Here is a 19,752-nt window from a genome sequence, read left to right on the forward strand (position 1 = left end):
GAGGGGCGGGGGAGAGAGAGAGAGACAGAGACAGAGACAGAGACTTGTCCTACTTATTTATACATTCATTGCTTGTTTCTTGTATGGAACCTGCAATATTGGTGTATTGGGACAATGCTCTAACCCAGCCTTTTTGGCACCAGGAACCAGTGCCGTGGGAGACAATTTTTCCACGGACGGGGATGGGGTGGATGGTTTCGGGATATTTCAAGCGCATTACATTCCAGCTCTCCTCCTGTTTTGCGGCTGGTTCCTAACAGGCCATGGACCACAGGTACTGGTCTGTGGCCCCGGAGTTGGGGACCCCTGCTCTAACCAATTGAGTTACTCCACCAGGGGGGAATCCAGCTTTTCTGAATTTTAAAGACAGGCAGGAAACAGCTGGGACAAAGCAGCCTAAGAACTATGGGCACATGTGAGACTTGGGCGTGATCACATGAGAGCAGGGTGTGATCATACAGCCTGGCCAGCCACGGAGAAAAAAGTCAAGTCAAATGCGAGCAGTCAAAGATAACTCCCTATACTCAAGACATCAAAGAAATTCTGGTGCTGAAAATGTCTCTGGCTTGGCTCAGAGACTGGCCTTCCATGCGGACAACACCTGCAGGGAATTTATACCGCCTCGGCTTGCAGCACTTGGGCAGCCACCCAGGGTGGAAACTACAACTCCCACTATGCACCGCGACTGCGTGACCCAAACCCAGGATAAACTACAAGCCCCAGAACGCCTTAAGCAAAAGACGCGAGTGCCAGCGGAGGGACGTAGCTACGTCGTGCGGGACCGTTAAATTTGAAAGTTGGCGGCTGGTCTAGAGGTGGCTGGTTTGTGAGGGAGTTAGGTGCATGCTCTTCTTTTGTCCCGGATCCCCCTCTGGTCGCTTCGATACTTCTAATCTAAGGGCAGGTTGCAGAAGGAAACCCAGACGGTCTGCGTCTCCGAGGAAAGGCCCGCAGGAGGACGAGGTTCTGAGCCGGGAATGCAGGATGGAGGCGAAGAAGAAGGAAGGGGGTGCTCTGAGGTATGTACAGGAGCTGAGAGCTGGGCGTGCGAGACCCGAGGGTGTCTAACAGGTGACAGAGGCCACGCTAAGAACAGCCAGGGAGAGGAGCGGACGGTCAGTAGAAGAGCAAGCCAGGTCACAGCCTTCTTTCTGTTCGAGTCGGACGCAAGGGATGGAGGTGAAGACTCGGGGTAATCACTGACCTCATTGGGATGCAGGCACTGAGAATCCCGCTCCGTGCGGCTTCAACATAAAGGAGGCTGTGGGACCCCAGTATTACTAAGACTTTGGAATTTGTAGTGGGGTCTGCGTTTGTATCTCAGCTCAGCCATTTGCTAGCTCTTGGACCTTGGACTCGTCTTAATATGGAAAATACTGATTAATCTTACCTTACCAAGTTTTGGGAAAATTCAAAGTATTTGTAAAGTAAGGGCCTCCAAGTAACAGCTCAACAACGTGTAGGTGCTATAATTATGCCAGTGGCAGTTAGAAATCTAAAAAGCCCTTCTCTGCATACTTGCTGCTTTTCCATATGTAAATGTGTACCAGCTTTTCTAGGTTGGCATTCTCTATGTGTTTTCATTTTGGGCTACACAATACGAAAATGTCGTATCATGAGCTGTTTAATTCCATGCAACAAATATTTATTGACGACCTACTAAGTGCTAGGTGCAGCAAATAAAAGACAAAAATCTCTACCTTCCTGAAGCTTAGTTTCTGGGGTGGGATGAGGGTAGGGACAACAGACAATAAACACGATAGATAAGCTAAAAGTTTGGTGGTGGTCGCTACTTAAAAAAAACAGTGGGGAGAAGGGGGTTGGTACACTTTTAGATAGTTTGAACAGGAGTTCTCACTGGGAAGGTGTCATTTTGGTCAAAACTTGAAGGAAGCTGAAGGGCTAGTCTTGCATATATACAGGAAAAGTACAAAGGCTGGAGGGTGAGGGTTGGGGGAGGACCTGCACCTGACAAGTAGCTGGAGCAGAATGAACCGGAAGAGTAAAAAGGAAAGGGTGAGGATGCAGGCATTGTAAAGACTTGGCTTCTACTCTGATTGTAGTCACAAGTCATTGGAGAATTTTCAGCAGGAAAAAGACATGATCTGACATGGGTTTAAATGGGGTCACTTTGGCTGCAGTGTTGAAAAGGCTAAAGGCAGTAAAGAACTGGAAGCAAGGAGATCAGCTCAGAGGTTACTGAAATAATCCAGGCAAGAGAGGCAGGGGCTTGAGCCAAGCTGGGAGCAGTAGAGATGGTGAGAAGAGGTTGACGTCCAGATGTATTTCAGAGGTAGAGCCCGCAGGATTTGCTGAGTGACCAGGGAGATGTGAGAGGGGTGTCAAGGTTGGCGCTGAGACTTTTGACTTGAGCAACTGGAAAAATGAAGTTGTGATGAGGGAAGACCGTGGGAGGAGCAGGTCTGGGAGGAGGCAGGAGAAGGACAAAGCAAGGAAGTCCCAACTCAGTTTAGGACATTTAACTGAGATAATTTAATTGCTAGTTCAAGAGCAAGAGAAGAAATTCAGATGAACTCAAGTATTTATTCAGTGCTTACTAGTGTCAGATCCTGTTACTGGACCTGGGGTTACAAAAAAGTAAACGACTTGGCTGTTATAAGATTCACACAATATTAAACAAATGTGAGTAGTTACAACCTAAATTATTAATAACATTTTCTTTAAGTGTTTTTGCTCTCATCTAGATGGAGGTCACAGATAACTTTCACTCTATTTTGAAAGTTGGTGCCTAATCTGCCTCTAATTTAACCCAGAAGTAACTCCTGGCACCCAGAAGTAGGCTTTTATCTGACTGTGGCAGAGCTCTGAAGTTGAGAGTGAATACCCAATATGGTCATTGCCTCCAGAACACTTGTGGGGATTTCTCCCCAAAGGCTTGGTAGAATTGGGAAGTGGGGAGCAATTGAGACCAGTAAGCTATATTTTTGTCTGCTTCTGCTCTGGACCACCTATGTATATAAACTTTAGTTTTAAGTCATCAGTTGAAACATGGGGTGTTATTCTGACAAACACTTCACTGATTTTAAATTAAACTAGATGGTGTGTTCAGTGGTAGGCATAGAACTGCTTTTTGTTTACTTTGCCAAATTTATACTTTTTCCCCCTTCTTTCCTTAAACTTTATTCTTAAATTTAAATTTTTAAATGTATTTATTTGAGAGAGAGACAGACAGACAGATACAAACATTGATTTGCCATTCTACTTATTTATGCATTCATTGGTTGATTCTTGTATGTGCCCTGACCAGCAATCAAATCTGTAATCGAATCGTACTTGGTGTACGGGGATGATGCTATAACCAACTGAGCCAACCAGCCAGGGCTAAACTTTATTCCTGTAGTACTGTTCACAATTCCCTGCTACATTCTTTCTTCCATTAGGCATATACTACAGCCGTAAACTTGGGAACCAGGTCACAAATACTCAGGAGCTTAGAAGTGTAATAACGCAACTAATGTGTGTGCCCATGATATTCAATCCAGAAATCATGACTAATCACTTATCTGAGAACATTTTCAATACTCTAGTGATATAATAACTCACTATAGGTTGGTATAAAACTTACTTTTGTTTCCCTCTTCACAGTGAAGCCATGTCCCTGGAGGGAGATGAATGGGAGCTGAGTAAAGAAAATGTGCAACCCTTAAGGCAAGGGCGGAGCATATCCACACTTCAGGAAGTACTGGCGCAGCAAGAACTGGCCCGTAACACTACTCTACAGCAGCAGAAATGGTGTGTAGAACAGCTGGGGCTCAAGCTGTCATGATTCATCCCCAACTGTGGTAGATAATTTGTGTGGATCCATGCACAATGGTATAAGGAGTGCTCTTCAAGAATTGATAGTCCATGAATCTGTTGCTCACCTGCTTTCTCATCACATGGTGGCTATCTAAAGATCTCAGATATGATGAACAAGAGCTTTAGGATTTCATTTCATTGTGGAGCAGCCAAACTCTTATATAAATAGAAATGCATTTTATACAGGGGACAATGAGAAGCAAAGTAAAACAAGTATCATATTACAGTATTTCCTGAAAGTATTATCTCATTCGGAATCCCTAAACAGAGTTAACTCTTCTTTGACAGTAATCAATTAGAGGCATTTCTTCCTTGGATTCTGAGTCCTGAGGAAGAGTGAATCTGGTATCTTTTATGTGTATTCAATTATTAACTTTCTAGGAAAGTATTTTGATAATGTGCTGAAAAAAAATAGTGATCTCCGAAGAAAATGTAAACCTCAAAGAAACTGAATTTATACTAGAAAGTGTCTCAATAATGATTTAACAAACTCTGGATAAACAAAAGCTGAAAAATATGACAACATTATTCAAATAGACCTATGGAACTTGCTTTCTTTGAATAATACATGTTTTGATAAATATACTTTTGTCAAAGTATAGCTTCTACCCTTTATCTCTGACAAAATTCTTTTATCATTGGCAAATTATAATATTGTGTTATAATGAATATTCTTGTTCATCTCATTGGATCTTTAAAAGCATTGGGTTTTATTGTTTTGTTTCAGAGCTACTGGTACTGTATTCTGTTCTTACCCCTTCTTCCTGGTTTCTGTGACATTGTACTACTTTTTTTCCACTTCTCCACTTAGTCCTTGTCCTTGTTGATTTCCTGCTGTTTTACCTAAGTTTCTGTTCCTTGCCCTTTGCTCTCTTTCCATATTTAAGTTTTCTAGGACTGTAACTACTGTGTACATCTCTTGTCTTCTAAATGTCTTTTCATGTACCTGTAATGTATAATTAGATAAATGTCTCACTAATGTGTTAAATACTAAATCTTCTCTCATAAATAACCTTCCTTTTTCTTTTCTTAAAGATTTTTATTTATTTACTTTTAGAGAGAGGGGAAGGGAGGGAGAAAGAGAGGGAGAGAAACATCAGTGTGTGGTTGCCTCTCACGTGGCCCCCACCCGGGACCTGGCCCACAACCCAGGCCTGTGCCCTGACTGGGAACTGAAGCAGCGACCCTTTGGTTCATAGCTTGCGCTCAATCCACTGAACTACACCAGCCAGGGCTTTATTAGCATTTTAAAAAAACTGATTTGAGAAAGGGAAAGAGAGAGACAATCATCGATTTTGTTGTTCCACACATTTATGCATTCATTGGTAGCTTTTTGTATGTGCCCTGACCAGAGATAGAACCCACAACCTTGACTGGATCATGCATTAGCAACTGGGATACCCAGCCAGAGCTAGTACCATTTAATCTGCTTTGACAAGCATTTCAAGGCACATTTTTATTACCTCAAAAGTTCTTTCGTACCCCTTTCCAATCAGTGCAACCAGTGATCAGATTTCTTGCAACGTAGGTTATTTTTGCTTTATTCTAGAACTTTATATAAATGGAATTATACAGTTTTTTTACTCAGCATTTTTCTAGGCTTTTTCATGTTGCATGTATTAAATAGATTGTTCCTTTTTATTACTGAGTAGTAGTCCGTTTGTTTATCCATTCATCAATTGGTGGACATTTAGAGTTTTTCCAGTTTTGTGTGCTTATGAATAAAGCTGCTATGGACATTCTTATACAAGGCTTTCTCTGGATATAGATTTTCACTTCTCATGGAAAGGAATTGCTGAGTCATAGAATAAACATATGTTTAACTTTTTAAGAAACTGCCAGTTTTCCAAAGAGATTATCAAGTTTTATGCTTCTACAACTAATGTATGAGTCTATTTATTCCAAATCCAATCTAGTATTTGGGGGTCAATCTTTTTTGTTTTAGCCATCCTGGTGGATGTGTAATAGTGTCGCATGGTTTTACTTCCCATTTCTCTGGTGCATAATGATAGTGAATACTTTTTACACGGCCTTTTATATAATTCTTTTGTTGTGTATTAGTTAAATATTATGCCCAGTTTTAAAATTAGGTTGCAGGAGTTCTTTTTATAGTCTGTATACAAGTCCTTTATCAAATATATGTGTTATAGGTTCGATTCCCAGCCAGGGCACATGCCTGGGTTGCAGACCATGGCCCCCAGCAACTGCACATTGATGTTACTCTCTCTCTTCCTCCCCTCCTTCCCTCTCTAAAAATAAATAAGTCTTTGAAATATATATGTGTGTGTTATAATATTTCCCCCAGTCCATGGCTGTTTTCTTGCTGGTATTTTTTTTTTAACATTTCATTTATTTATTTTTAGAGAGAGGAGAAGGGAAGGAGAAAGAGAGGGAGAGAAGTATCAGTGTGTGGTTGCCTATTGCGTGCCCCCCACTGGACACCTGGCCCACAACCCAGGCATGTGCCCTGACTGGGAATCAAACCAGCAACCCCTTGGTTCACAGCCCGCGCTCAATCCACTGAGCTACACCGGCCAGGGCTCTTGCTGGTGTTTTTTGATAAAAAGTTTTTGATTTTCATGAAGCTTAAATCAGTGTTTTTTTTGTGTTTTTTCTATGGTTAGTTTTTTTTTTTTTTGTGGGTCTTCTCTGGGAGATTGTTACTACTCCGAAGTTGCAAAGATATTCTGTGTTTTCTTCTAGTAGGTTTATTGTTTTAGCTTTTATGTTTAGGTCTATGATTCATCTTAAATTTATCCTTGCTCTGACTGGTGTGGCTCAGTGGGTTGAGCATTGTCCTGCAAACTGAAAGGTGGCTCATTTCCTGCTGGGGCACATGGCTGGGTTGCAGGCCAGGTCCCTGGTTGTGGGCATGAGAGAAGTAACCAATGGATGTTTCTCTCTCACATCAGTATTTCTCTCTCTCTTTTCCTCCCTCCCTTCTACTCTCTCTAAAATTTAAAAAAAAAAATTAGCCCTGGCTGGCATAGCTCAGTGGATTGAGCACAGGCTGTGAACCAAAGTATCGCAGGTTCGATTCCCAGCCAGGGCACATGCCTGGGTTGCAGGCCACGGCCCCCAGCAACCGCACATTGATGTTTCTCTCTCTTTCTTTCTCCCTTCCTTCCCTCTCTAAAAATAAATAAATAAATAAATCTTTTTAAAAAATAAAAAAATAAAAATTATGCTTGTGTATAGTGTAAGGTTGGAGTAAAAGTACTTCCTTTCCCCTCTTGCCTGCCCCAATATGGATATCCAACTCTTCTGCTTCCACTTGTTGAAGAGATTTTTTTTTTTTTTTTTACTTGCCCCGTTGAATTGCTAGGGGCTCTTGTGGAAAACCCTGGCTGGTGTGGCTCAGCTGGTTGGAGCATCCTCCTGTAAACTGAGAGGTCCTGAGTTCCATTTCAGTTCTGGGCACATGCCTAGGTTACGGGTTGTCCCAGGTCAGGGCACTTAAGAGAGGCAACCCAGCAATGTTTCTTTCTCATGTCGATACTTTTTTTCTCTCTCTCTCCTTCCCTTCTGCTTTCTCTAAAATCAGTAAGCATGTCCTTGAGTGAGGATTAAAAAAACATAATTTGATTGTGTGAATTATTTCTGGACTCTTCTGTTTAATTGCTCTAATTGCCTATTCTTTCATCAATTATACATTGTCTTGATTAGCTTTATATGATAAATCTTAAAGTCAGGTAGAGTTTGTTCTCCAGTTTCATCGTTCTTTAAACATTTTTTTTGCTTAGTTTTGGTCCTTTGCATTTCTAAACAATTTTTAAAAACCATCTTGTTAATTTCTAGAAAAGAGCCTGCTGGGATTTTGGTTGAATTGCATTTAATCTATAGATTAATTTGGAGGATGACTGATTTTTCCAAGTAGTGTCTTGGATTTTAGTTTTTCACTGTTCTACAGATAATCCCCTCATTATCTCATACTTAAATCACCATATTAGCTTCATAATTGTGGCCCTTTTCAAATGGGCCTGTTCTTATAATGTTACTCGGTTAATCTTTTTAAAATCTTGTCATATTCAAGATACTAACCAATTGAAGAATTAAAGACCCAATAGTGACTCATGCCCTTTTTTTTTTAAGATTTTATTTATTTTATTTTTAGACAGAGGGGAAGGGAGAGAGGGAGAGAAACATCAATGTGTGGTTGCCTCTCGTGTGCCCCCAACTTGGGACCTGACCTGCACCCAGGCATGTGCCCTGACTGGGAATCAAACCGACAACCTCCCGGTTCACAGGCCCACACTCAATCCACTGAGTCACTCAGCCAGGGCTGAGGCTACTTCTTTGACTCCTTGAAACCATAACAATCCATTCTTGGCAATTGTAATATACTATACTGCTTTGTATTTTTAGTTAATTTTTTAATTTTATACTTTGTCTTATTAGAGTATAAATTCCTTTGTGTCAGGAACTATTTTACTCTTTTTTTTTTTAACAATGATGTTATTTATTTACTTTTAGAGAGAGGGGAAAGAGGGAGAGAAACATTAGTGTGTGAGAGATACAGCGGTTGGTTCCCTTTTGCACACCCCCAGCTGGTGAGCCTGGCCCGACACCCAGGCATGTGCCTTGGTCGGGAATCAAACTGGTGACCTTTCGGTTCAGAGGTGGGTGCTCGGTCCATGGAGCCACACCAGCCGGGTATTTTATTCTTTATATCAACGATAATGCCTTATACAGTTTTTGTTGATTTATCTAAATTGTAGTTTATTACCCAGTACTTCTCCTCTATTCTAACTGGTCAGTCTTAACTTAGTCTTAGCCCTCTGTCTTTTCTAAGCCTTTACAAAGTCATATTTTATACTTTCTTAAGGCACTTCCCAAATTTTATATGGTGTTATTCTTCTCTGACTAATATTGCCTATAGAATTTTTCTTTAAGAGATATGTGTGTGTCTGTTTCATTTGTTCAATACTGTTATACACATATAAGATGATAACTATAATTTATTGACTACTTGCTATGTCTAAACACTTTAAGACTAATCAACCTAATAAGGTAGATAGTATTACTATCCCCATTTTTCAGAAAAGGAAACTGAAAATAGAGTGTAAATAGCTTGTCCCGGGTCACCCAGTTAGTGACTCCTGGAGCTGCACTTGAACGTAGCGAGTCCTGCTCCAGGGCTTTAACTTGCTGTGTCACACTGCTCTCCTCCATGTTGTCTTGGAATGTGCTTCTCTAATTTGTACATGTTTTGTCCCTCTTGTTCTATTAACAGGCAGAATCCTAATTATTTCTATTCTTGTTCCTTCTGTTTAACAAACTCTCAAACTCCAGTGCAATTATCTAGATTGACATTAAACACTTAATAAATGAGTAAAAATGGAGGTGATACCTGTTCATTTGGCTATTTTCACTGTTGCTTATGCTGACATTTTCTGTTTAAATTTCAGGGCATTTGAATCTGAAATTCGATTTTACACTGGAAATGACCCTCTGGATGTTTGGGACAGGTGGGTCCTTCTATTTAATAAGGGCAGTAGAAACTTGACATATGAGTCCTTATGGTCATGCTTTTCAAATTGGGGTGTACAGAACAGTGTTCCAGAATGTAAAGTGGTCTTTTGGGGACACACAGAGAGAGTAGTCATAATGTCTCTTCCTGAGGTACTCAGGGTGTGGCATGGAGCTATGAGTTTCGCCCTTCTGTCCTCATGCCCATTATTTCCAACAAATACTTAACTGGAGATACTTAGAAAAGTTGAGGGGTACAGGCTTGGGGCATGTCATTGAGGACTTCAAGATAAACATACTTACAATATATTAGATATTTCTGCTTTAAAAAATTCCAGAATGGGTCTTGGAGCAAGAACAAAAGTTTAACATATTTCTGAAGTATTCTTTTCCTTTTCTTTCTGTTCAGGTATATTAACTGGACAGAGCAGAACTATCCTCAGGGAGGGAAGGAAAGTAATATGTCAACATTATTAGAAAGAGCTGTAGAAGCACTACAAGGGGAAAAAAGATATTATAATGATCCTCGATTTCTTAGTCTCTGGCTTAAACTGGTAAGTCTCAAATGCCATCTGAATTTAAAATATTAAACCAAGAGATTTTTTTCCAGAAGTACCTGGTACACCAAAAAATGGCAAAGCCTGAGCCATTTTGTAGATATTAAGCATTTAGTAAATATTCAATATTTGGTAAATTGGTTTTACTTTAAAGATGAATTTTAATATAAGGTTTTATACGCCTTTAAGTGATCATAAGGCTGGTATAGCTGTCTGTGGGAGTGGCTTACTTTGTTTGTTTTGAACATAACTGGGTCGCGCAGCGGTATTGGAGGAGGACGTAGAAGAGCAAACACAGGGCATTAGTGAAATTGGCAAAAAGCTCATAGATGATTCTGATATCCTTTTCTCCCTTTTTTGAGAATCATCATCAAAAAATGATGTTTAGTTCTTCATCTGTCTTTGGGCTTCTTTTATCTAGTTTATTGCTATATCAAAAATGTTTGCTGACTACATTGCACTATCTTACTTGACATGTAGTTCTCTTATTTCTAGAACACTCTTGAGGATTTTTTTATGAAAACATTTTCTTTGTAACAATGACCAAGGTTACTTAGATATTAATTTCATTGCTTTTATCCTAAAAGAGTTTAGAAAAAAGTAAATGATAAATATTTAGAATGGGACGTTAGGTAATGGATAATTAGATACTTTAAAATTTTAAATAAATTAAAAAATATATATATATATAAAATAGGTACCAAATTTTTTGGACTGTAAGATGCACCAGACCATAAGACACACCTAGGTTTTAGAGGAGGAAAATAGGAAAAAAAAATTTTGAAGCAAAAAATCTGGTAAAATATTTAATCACATAAATAACATAGGCTGTCCCCCGCCAACCACAGTGATCCAGGCAAGCTACATTCAGACTATGAGACGCACCCCCATTTCTCCCCAAATTTGGGGGGTGCCTTATAGTCTGAAAAATATGGTAATTAGGTATTAGATTAGATCTAAATAATAGAATATTTATAATAACTTGTAATTTGATGAAATATTGACATTTGAAATGGATAAAATTTTTGGCCTGAATATATCTCTTGAGGAGGGCTTGTCTTTTTTATTTTTATGTTTCAATTAAAGTTTACATTCAATGTTATTTTGTATCAGTCTCAGATGTACAACATGACAATGATATTCTTTACAAAGTGTTCTCCTGATATTCCCAGGACCCACCTGGCCCCATGCATAGTTATTGCAATATTGTTGACTATATTCCCTGTGCTGTACTTTACGTCTCATGACTGTTTTGTAACTACCAAGTTGTACTTCTCAGTCTCTTCACCTTTTTCACCCAGTACCCCAACCCTCTCTTCCCCCTGGCAACCATCAGTCTATTCTCTATCTATGAGTCTGTTTCTGTTTTTATTTGTTCATTTATTCTGTTCTTTAGATTCTACATGTAAGTGAAATCATAGGGTATTTGTCTTTCTCTAACTTGATTTATTTCACTGAGCATAATACCATCTAGGTCCATCCATGCTGTTGCAAGTGGTAAGATTTCATTCTTTTTTATGACTGAATAATATGCCACTGAATATATGTGCCACAGTTTTTTAGCCACGTGTCTATTGATGGTCACTTGTGGTGCTTCCATATTTTGGCTATTGTAAACAATGCTGCATTGACCATAAGGGTACATATATTCTTTCAAAATCGTGTTTGGGTTTCTTCAGATATATATCCAGAAGTGGAGTCACTGGGTCATGAGGCAATTACGTTTTTAATTTTTTGAGGACCCTCCATACTGTTTTCCATAGTGGCTTCACCCATCTGCATTCCCACCAACAGTGCATGAAGATTCCCTTTTCCATGTCATTGCCAGCGTGTTTGTTGATTTATTGACTATAGGCATTCTGACCTGTATGAAGTGATATCTCTTTGTGGTTTTTAATTTGCATTTCTTTGATGATTAGTGACATTGAGCATCTTTTCATATGTCTATCGGCTATCTATATGCCCTCTTTGGAGCAGTGTCTATTCAGGTCCTCTGCCAATTTTTTAATTGGATGATTTGGTTTTTTGGTGTTGAGTTGTATGAGTTCTTTATAAATTTTGTATGTTAACCTCTTATCAAATGTATCATTGGTGAATATGTTCCTCTATTTATTAGGTTGTCTTTTTGTTTTGCTGATGGTTTCCTCCACTGTGGAAAAGCTTTTTAATTTGATATAGTCCCATTTGTTTATTTCGTTTGTTTCCCTTGCTTCAAAAAATTTTTTGCTAAGAGAAATGTCAGAGATTTTACTGCCTATGTTTTTTTCTAGGATTTTTATGGTTTCGAGTCTTACATTTAAATCTTTAATTCATTTTGAGTTTATTCTTGTATATGGTGTAAGAAGGTGGTCTAGTTTCATTTTTTTTTTGCATTGATCTATATGTCTGTTTTTATGCCAATATAATGCTGTTTTGATTACTATCGGCCTCATAGGGTAGTTGGAGATCAGGTAGCGTGATACCTCCAACTTGTTCTTCTTTTTCTAGATCGCTGTACCTATTCAGGATCTTCTATGGTTCCTTATCAATTTTTAGATTTTTTGTTTTAGTTCTGTGAAATATGACATTGGTAATTTCCTAGACATTGCATCGAATCTATAGATTGCTTTGGGTAGTGTGGACATTTTAATGATGTTAGTTCTTTCTATTCATAAGCATAGTGTATACTTCTGTTTATTTGTATCTTCTTCAATTTCTTTCTTTAGTATCTTATAATTTTCCAAATACAGTTCTTTTACCTTCTTGCTTGAATTTATTCCTAGGTAATTTATTTTCTTTTTTAAAATTTTTTCTTTATTTTTCTTTATTTTTTATTTTTAGAAAGAGGGGAAGGGAAGGAGAAAGAAAGGAAGAGAAACATCATGTGTGGTTGCCTCTCACATGGCCCCCACTAGGGACCTGGCCTGCAACCCAGGCATGTGCCCCAACCGGGAATCGAACCAGTGACCCTTTGGTTCACAGCCCGCACTCAATCCACTGAGCTACACACGAGCCAGGGCCTAGGTCCTGATACTTCATTATTAGTATATAAGTCTGCAACCTATTTCTGAATTTTCATTGTATCCTGCTACTTTACTGAATTCATTGATCAGTTCTAGTAGTTTTTGGTGGAATTTTTAGGGTTCTCTATATACAGTATCATGTCATCCACACATAATGAGTTTTACTTCTTCCTTTCCAATTTGGATGCCTTTATTTCTTTTACTTGTCTCATTGCTGTGTCTAGGACTTTTAGTACTGTGTTGAGTAACAGGGGTGAAAGGGGACATCCTTGTCTTGTTCCTGATCTTAAAGGAAATGCTCTTAGTTTTTCCCCACTGAGAATGATGATTACTCTGGGTTTGTCATGTACAGCTTTTATTATGTTTAGGTATGTTCCCTCTATTTTCACTTGGCTGAGTTTTTATCATAAATGGGTGCTGGATTTTGTCCAGTGCTTTTTCTGTATGTATTGATAAGAGTATATGATTTTTACTCTTCATTTTGTTTATGTGGTATATAATGTTGTTGATTTGCAGATTGTGTCATCCTTTAATCCCAGGAATAAATCCCACTTGATCGTGGTTAATGATCACTTTAATGTATTGCTGAACTCGGTTTCCTAATATGTTGTTGAGGATTTTTGCATCGATGTTCATCATGACTACTGGCCTATGGTTTTCTTTCTTTGTAGTCTTTTTATTTGGTTTTGGAATTAAGGTAATGCTGTCCTCATAGAAAGAGCCTGGGAGTCTTTCTTCCTCTTGAATTTTTTTGGAATGGTTTGAGTATAGGTGTTACTTCTTGAATGTTTGGTAAAATTCACTTGTGAAGCCTTCCAGTCCAGGACTTTTTTATGTTAGGAGTTTGGTTATTGCTTAGATTTTATTAGTTATAATCAGTCTGTTCAGGTTTTCTGTCTCTTTTTGTTTTGGTTTGGAAGATTGTATGTTTCTAGGAATTTATTCATTTCGTTCAGATGTCCAATTTGTTGACATATAATTCTTCATAATATTTCCTTATAATCCTTCATATTTCTGTGGTGTCAGTTGTACTTCTATGTCACTTCCGATTTTATTTCTTTTGGTCCTCTCAAAGAACCATTTCTTGGTTTCATTAATCTTTTGTGTTGTGTTTTAGGCTCTATTTTGTTTATTTCCACTCTGATCTTTATTATTTCCTTCCTTCTACTTACTTTGGGCTTTGATGTTCTTTTTCAAGTTCCTTTAGTTGTAAGTTTAGATTGTTTATTTGATACTTACCTGGAAGAGGAGATACCACGATCATGAAGGTGGTTTTCCCAGGGCGAGGCTTGTGCATTGCACTCTGGATGTGCTGGCCCATGTGATTTCCCCTAATGTGGGAAACTCGACTACATGATTTGTGGTAGAGGGGGACTGCATTCGCACTCTCCCCTGGGGGAAAAACAGGAAAAAAAAGATTGTTTATTTGAGATTTTTCTTATTTTTTGAGGTATGCCTCCAATGCTATGAAATTCCCTTTTAGGACTGCTTTTGCTGTGTGCTGTAGATTTTGTGTTATTGTGGTTTCATTTTCATTTGTCTCAAAGTATCTTATTTTTTATAATATATTTTATTGATTAAGTTATTACAGTTATCCCTTTGGCATTTTAATTATGATGTGTATTGGTGTGATCCTCTTTGGGTTCAACTTGTTTGGGACTCTATGCTTCTGGAACTTGTATGTCTATTTCCTTCACCAAATTAGGGAAGTTTTCTTTCATTATTTTTTTCAAATAAGTTTTCAATTTCTTGTTCTTCTTCTTCTCCTTCTGGCACCCCTATGATTTGGATGTTGGTACGTTTGGAGATTGGTTTTTTTTTTTTTTTTTTTTGAATTATTTTTTTCTTCTTGCTGTTCTAACTGAATGCTTATTTCTTTTTTATGTTCCAAATCATTGATTTGAATCCTGGCTTCCTCCTCTCCACTGGTGGTTCCCTGTAGGTTTTTCTTTACTTCACTTAGTGTAACCCTCATTTCTTCCTTTATGTTGTTGCTGTTCTCAGTGAGTTCTTTGAGCATCCTGATCACCAGTGTTTTGAGCTCTGCATCTGATAGGTTGTTTATCTCCATTTTGTTTAGTGTTTAGGGTTCTGTTCTGTTGTTTCATTTGGGCCATATTTGTTTGTCTCCTCAATGGGGCGGCCTACCTGTGTTTGTTTCTGTGTACTAGGTAGAGCTGCTTTGACTCACTGTCTTAGTACCATGACTTATTGTAGAAAAAGCACCTGTAAATTATGTGGGGCAAAGCCTTAGGTGATTGCCAGGGCAGGGCAACCTGTTTCACTACTTTGTGGCTCCGTGTGTGGGAAGAGGTTAGAAAGGGGACAGTACCACTGCTGGCCTCTGGAGGTTTGCTGGCACTCACCCCATTTCCAGTCATTTCACCCACTTCCCGTATGTGACTGGTGCCCTTCCAGCTGTTGCCCTGGTGCTGAATCCCAGAGTGGGTGGGTTTCTGTATGTTCTAAGTCCACCTGAGCCCTTTAAGTGGAGTCTCTTGAAAATCCAGCAGTTTTTCCACTGTCCCAACTCCCACTGGTTTTTACAGCCAGAAGTTAATGGGGATTTATCTCCCTGGTGTTGGAACCCTGGGCTACATGGTCTGTCCTGGAGCTGGAATTGCTGGCTCCCAAGGTATCCCTCCTGATTTTTATCCACCACATGTGAATATGGCACCAACCATTCTGCCGCCTCTCTGCACCACATGGTGTCTCAGTGCCTCTCCACCAGTCTCTGCAACTCTTCCCTTCCTACCCATCTGGATGACTGTGGCTTGTTTAAATCCTTGGTTGTCAGACTTCCATCTAGCTCAATTTTCTAATAGTTCTGGGTGTTACTTGTTTTGAGATCTAGTTGTAGTTCTTTCTGTGGTTGTGTGAGAGTCAAAGTGTGTCTATCTATGCCTCCATCCTGACTGGAAGTCTCAAAGTACCTTTTGATTTTGTCCTTGATCTCATTGTTAACCATGCATTGTTTAGTAACAGGTTATTTAGCCTCTGTGTGTTCGTGTGTATGTTTAAGTTTTTTTCTTATAGTTGATTTCAAGTTTCTTTTCTTTTTTTTAAAGATTGTATTTACTTATTTTTAGAGAGAGGGGCAGGGAGGGAGAAAGAGAGGGAGAGAAACATCAACGTGTGGTTGCCTCTTGTGTGCACCCTACTGGGGATCTGGCCTGCAACCCAGGCATGTGCCCTGACTGGGAATTGAACCTGCAGCCCTTTAGTTCACAGAGCAGTGCTCAATCCACTGAGCTACATCAGCCAGCACAATAGATTTTTAGTTTCATACCATTGTAGACAGAGAAGATACTTCATATTATTTCAATCTTAAATTTTTTGAGACTTGTTTTGTGTCCTAACATGTGGTCTATTTTAGAAAATGTCCCATGTACACTTGAAAAGAATGTATATTCTGCTGCTTTGGAGTAAAATGCTCTGAAAATTTCATCTGATCTGGTGTGTCATATTAAGTGTTGTTTCCTTGTTGATTTTACATCTAGAAGACATAAATGTTTATAAGGGTTATCTCCTTTTGTTATCTTGATCCCTTTATTTTTATGTAATGTCCGTTATCTCTTATAGTCTTTATTTTAAAGTCTATTTTGTCTGATGTAAGTATAGCTATCCCAGTTTTTTTTTTCATTTCCATTTGCATTAAATAAAAATTTCCAGCTATTTACTTTCAGTCTATGTGTGTCTTTAAGTATGAAGTAAGTCTCTTGTAGACAGCATAGGTAAGGGTCTTATTTTTTTATCCTTTCACCCAATGTATGCCTTTTTTTTTTAAGATTTTATTTATTTTAGAGAGGAGGGAAGGGAGGGAAAGAGAGAGGGAAACATCAATGTGAGAGAAAAACATCGATCAGTTGCCTCTTGCATGTGCCCTGACTAGGGACCAAACCCACAACCCAGGCAGTGCCCTGATGGGGAATTGAACCGGCAACTTTTCACTTTGTGGAATGACCCAACCAACCAAGCCATACCTGTCAGTTATGGCTTTTGATTGGAGCATTGAATCCATTTGCATTTGAAATAATTATTGATATATATTTATACCCATTATATTATTCATATTTTTAACCTTTTGTCTTCTTCATAAAGAAGTCTCATTAACATTTCTTTGTCTGGGAAGCTCTTATCTGTCCTTCAATTCTGAATAATAACTTTACTGGGTATAGTAATCTTGGATGTAGATCCTTGGTTTTCATCACCTTGAATATTTCATGCCAATCCCTTCTAGCCTGCAAAGTTTCTGTTGAAAAATCAGCTGACAGTCTCATGGGAATTCCCTTGTAGGTAAATAACTGCTATTCTCTTGATGCTTTTAAGATTCTCTTTGTTGACCTATAACCGACATGGAGGATTAGCTAGGGACCCACCCCACAGAACAGATCTTACTTCAGCATAGCTGGTGCCCACTGAATCTTCCCTTGAGTGTATTGGTCATGGAGGTGGTTGGGTGGTGGCGCTTTGACATGGTCTGAAGCTGTCCACTGGGTGCACTGGCCTTGGGGCCTTTTGGGAGGTGCAGGCCAAGTTAAGCTGCCACCTGTGTTCTGCCTGGGGTCGCCAGTGGTAGCTTCAAAGCCATCTGCAGATGATACTTTTTGTGCTGGGCTTAGAGGTGCCCATGTGAAGCCAAGCTGTACCTAGGTGGCCTGCTGTTAGTGCTGGGCCTGGGGCACTTAGCAAGAGGTACAGGGCACACTGAGGCCAGATGCTGCTTGTTTGAGAGCTTTTAGGAAAATCTGAGGTATGAGTCAACACACACAAATCTTGTGGAAAAGCACTGGGAACAGCCTAGGTGGGTCCAAAATTTGGGTGAGGTAGTATCTCAAGGAATCACCAGGGTAGAGCAAACAGTGTGAGCCAGGCTGATGGAGACTCAGATATGGTGCCAGCCTGCCTGTTCTGTGTGTGATGGACTTATCAAAGGAACAATGGCCTCTAGCAGCATTTCTGTCTGGGAGAAAGCTGCACCCTCAGCTCAGGCCTTGATGCCATGCAGTTCAATTCCTCCCTGTATGTTTCTAGTGATTTTCAAGCTGCTGCTTCAGTGCTGAAGCTTAGAGGGAGTGAGTATGAGTAAGTCTCTGTATGGGTACTTTAACAGGAACTACTGGGACTCCAGAAACTCTCTGTCTCCCTCAGCCTCCATGCATGGTGATTTTTTCTAATCTTCACCAGAGGACATGCTTATTGATTTTAGAAAGAGAGAAAGGGAGGCTGAGGGAGAAACATCAATCCCCTGTTGGGTGCATACCAGGAGACTTCCATTGGTTCTTTTCCTTTGTGTTTCTGTCTATTGTTTTTGTTTGGTGCTATTCCACACTTGTTTCCTCTTTTTCTGAGCTGTGTGTCTCAGTTTTGTGTGTGTGTGGGTGTGTGGATGTGTGTGTGGTTACCATTAGATTTATGAAAAAGAAAGTTTCATATATAGAGTAGTCCTTTTTATTTTGAGTGCATCAGACTTCCATTTTCCTTTGCAAATTTAGACCCTTTCTCCCTTTCTTTTTATGTTTTATTGTCACAAATTATCCCTGTTTATGCTGTAAGTTTGTTGGTGATCTTACTTGTAGATTTGTGACCTTTTGTTCTTTGTTTCAGGTAGAATAACCCCTTGATAAACTTCCTCTGCTGCTCTATGTCTGGAAGAGTCTTCATTTCTCCTTCATCTTTAAAGGATAATTCTGCTGGATATATTACTCTTGGCTGATCATTTCTCTCTTTCAGTAATTTGAATTGTTTTTTTCTTTTTAACCCTCAACCGAGTGTATGTTCACCCAAGAATATGTTTTGTTTTTTAATTGATTTTAGAAAGAGAGGAAGGGAGAAAGAAGGAGAGAGAAATATCGATGCCTCCTGTGCATGCCCTGACTGGGGATAGGACCTGCAACCTAGGTATGTGCTCTGACTGGGAATTGAACCCGCAGCCTTTGGGTGTACAGGTCAACGCTGCAACCAACTGAGCCACCTGGCCAGGGCAGTAGTTTATTTGTTTCCACTCTCTTCTGGCCTGTAGAGTTCCTGCTGAGAAGATGATAATGGGCTTTCCTTTATAGGTTACTTTCTTCTTTTCCCTGGCTGCCTTGAGAATTCTTCCTTTGTCATTCTTTTTTGACAGTTTTAATACAATATGCCTTGGAGAAGGCCTCTTTAGATTGAGATAAGTAGGTGTTCTGTTTGATTTTTGGATTCAAGGATCTAGCTCTTTACAGAAGTTTGGAAAGTTCTCATCAACTATTTGTTTCAATATGCCCTTTTTTTCCATTCTCCCTCTCTTCTAACTGGTATGTCTGTTATTCTTATGTTGTTCTTTCTGATGGAGTCAGATAGCTCTTGTAGAGTTCTTTGACTTTTTTTAATGTTCAAGTTTCTCTCTTTTCCCCTCTCTGTCAGTTCTGGATTTTTTTCTTTGATAATCACTGATCTTTTACTCCATTTGGTTTGCTCATTTTCCTGTGTTGCTAGTTCATACTTGTCTCTTTGATTGAGTTGTTCTTCTCCAGAATTTCCATTTTGTTCTTTATTAAAGTTTCAGTCTCTTTGAAGGACTTGTGTTGTTTATTTTTTGAGCTTGCTAAATTGCCTATCTGTATTTTCTCACATGTTGAGTGTTTCTGGAACTGCAGACTTTTGTTTTTCTAAAATTTTTAAAATTTACCTTTAGAGAGAGGGGAAGAGAGGAAGCAAGGGAGAGAAACACTAGTGTACAAGAGATACAATTATTGGTTGCCTCTCACACACCCCCAAGTGGGGACCTGGTCTGCACCTCAGGCACGTGCCCTGACTAGGAATCAAACCAGTGACCTTTCTGTTCACAGGCTGGCACTCAATCTACTGAGCCACACCAGCCAGGACAAGAAATACAGTCTTGAATTGTCTGTCATTTATGTCACATATTT

The 19,752-nt window shown here is 39.3% G+C and overlaps 1 protein-coding gene and 1 non-coding gene across 3 annotated transcripts in view; both read left to right on the forward strand.

Annotated features, from left to right (window-relative positions):
* The first annotated feature begins 768 nt into the window (after nucleotides 1-768).
* BUB1B (BUB1 mitotic checkpoint serine/threonine kinase B) overlaps nucleotides 769-19,752 on the forward strand; it is a 66,088-nt gene continuing 47,104 nt past the window's right edge. The window contains exons 1-4 of one of the 2 annotated variants that reach the window (XM_028507402.2): nucleotides 769-1,019; nucleotides 3,607-3,753; nucleotides 9,228-9,287; nucleotides 9,698-9,842. In XM_028507402.2, the coding sequence (XP_028363203.1) occupies nucleotides 844-1,019; nucleotides 3,607-3,753; nucleotides 9,228-9,287; nucleotides 9,698-9,842 (528 nt within the window). In that variant the 5' untranslated portion in view covers nucleotides 769-843. The remainder of the gene's footprint in view (nucleotides 1,020-3,606; nucleotides 3,754-9,227; nucleotides 9,288-9,697; nucleotides 9,843-19,752) is intronic. The other variant, XM_036031651.1, reaches the window with a different exon arrangement.
* Nucleotides 14,079-14,242, forward strand: LOC114493757. Its single transcript, XR_003684355.1, has one exon. It is a non-coding gene; the product is annotated as a U1 spliceosomal RNA (small nuclear RNA).

This window comes from Phyllostomus discolor, chromosome 1 (assembly GCF_004126475.2).
Source record: "Phyllostomus discolor isolate MPI-MPIP mPhyDis1 chromosome 1, mPhyDis1.pri.v3, whole genome shotgun sequence".
Classification (NCBI taxonomy): Eukaryota; Metazoa; Chordata; class Mammalia; order Chiroptera; family Phyllostomidae; genus Phyllostomus; species Phyllostomus discolor.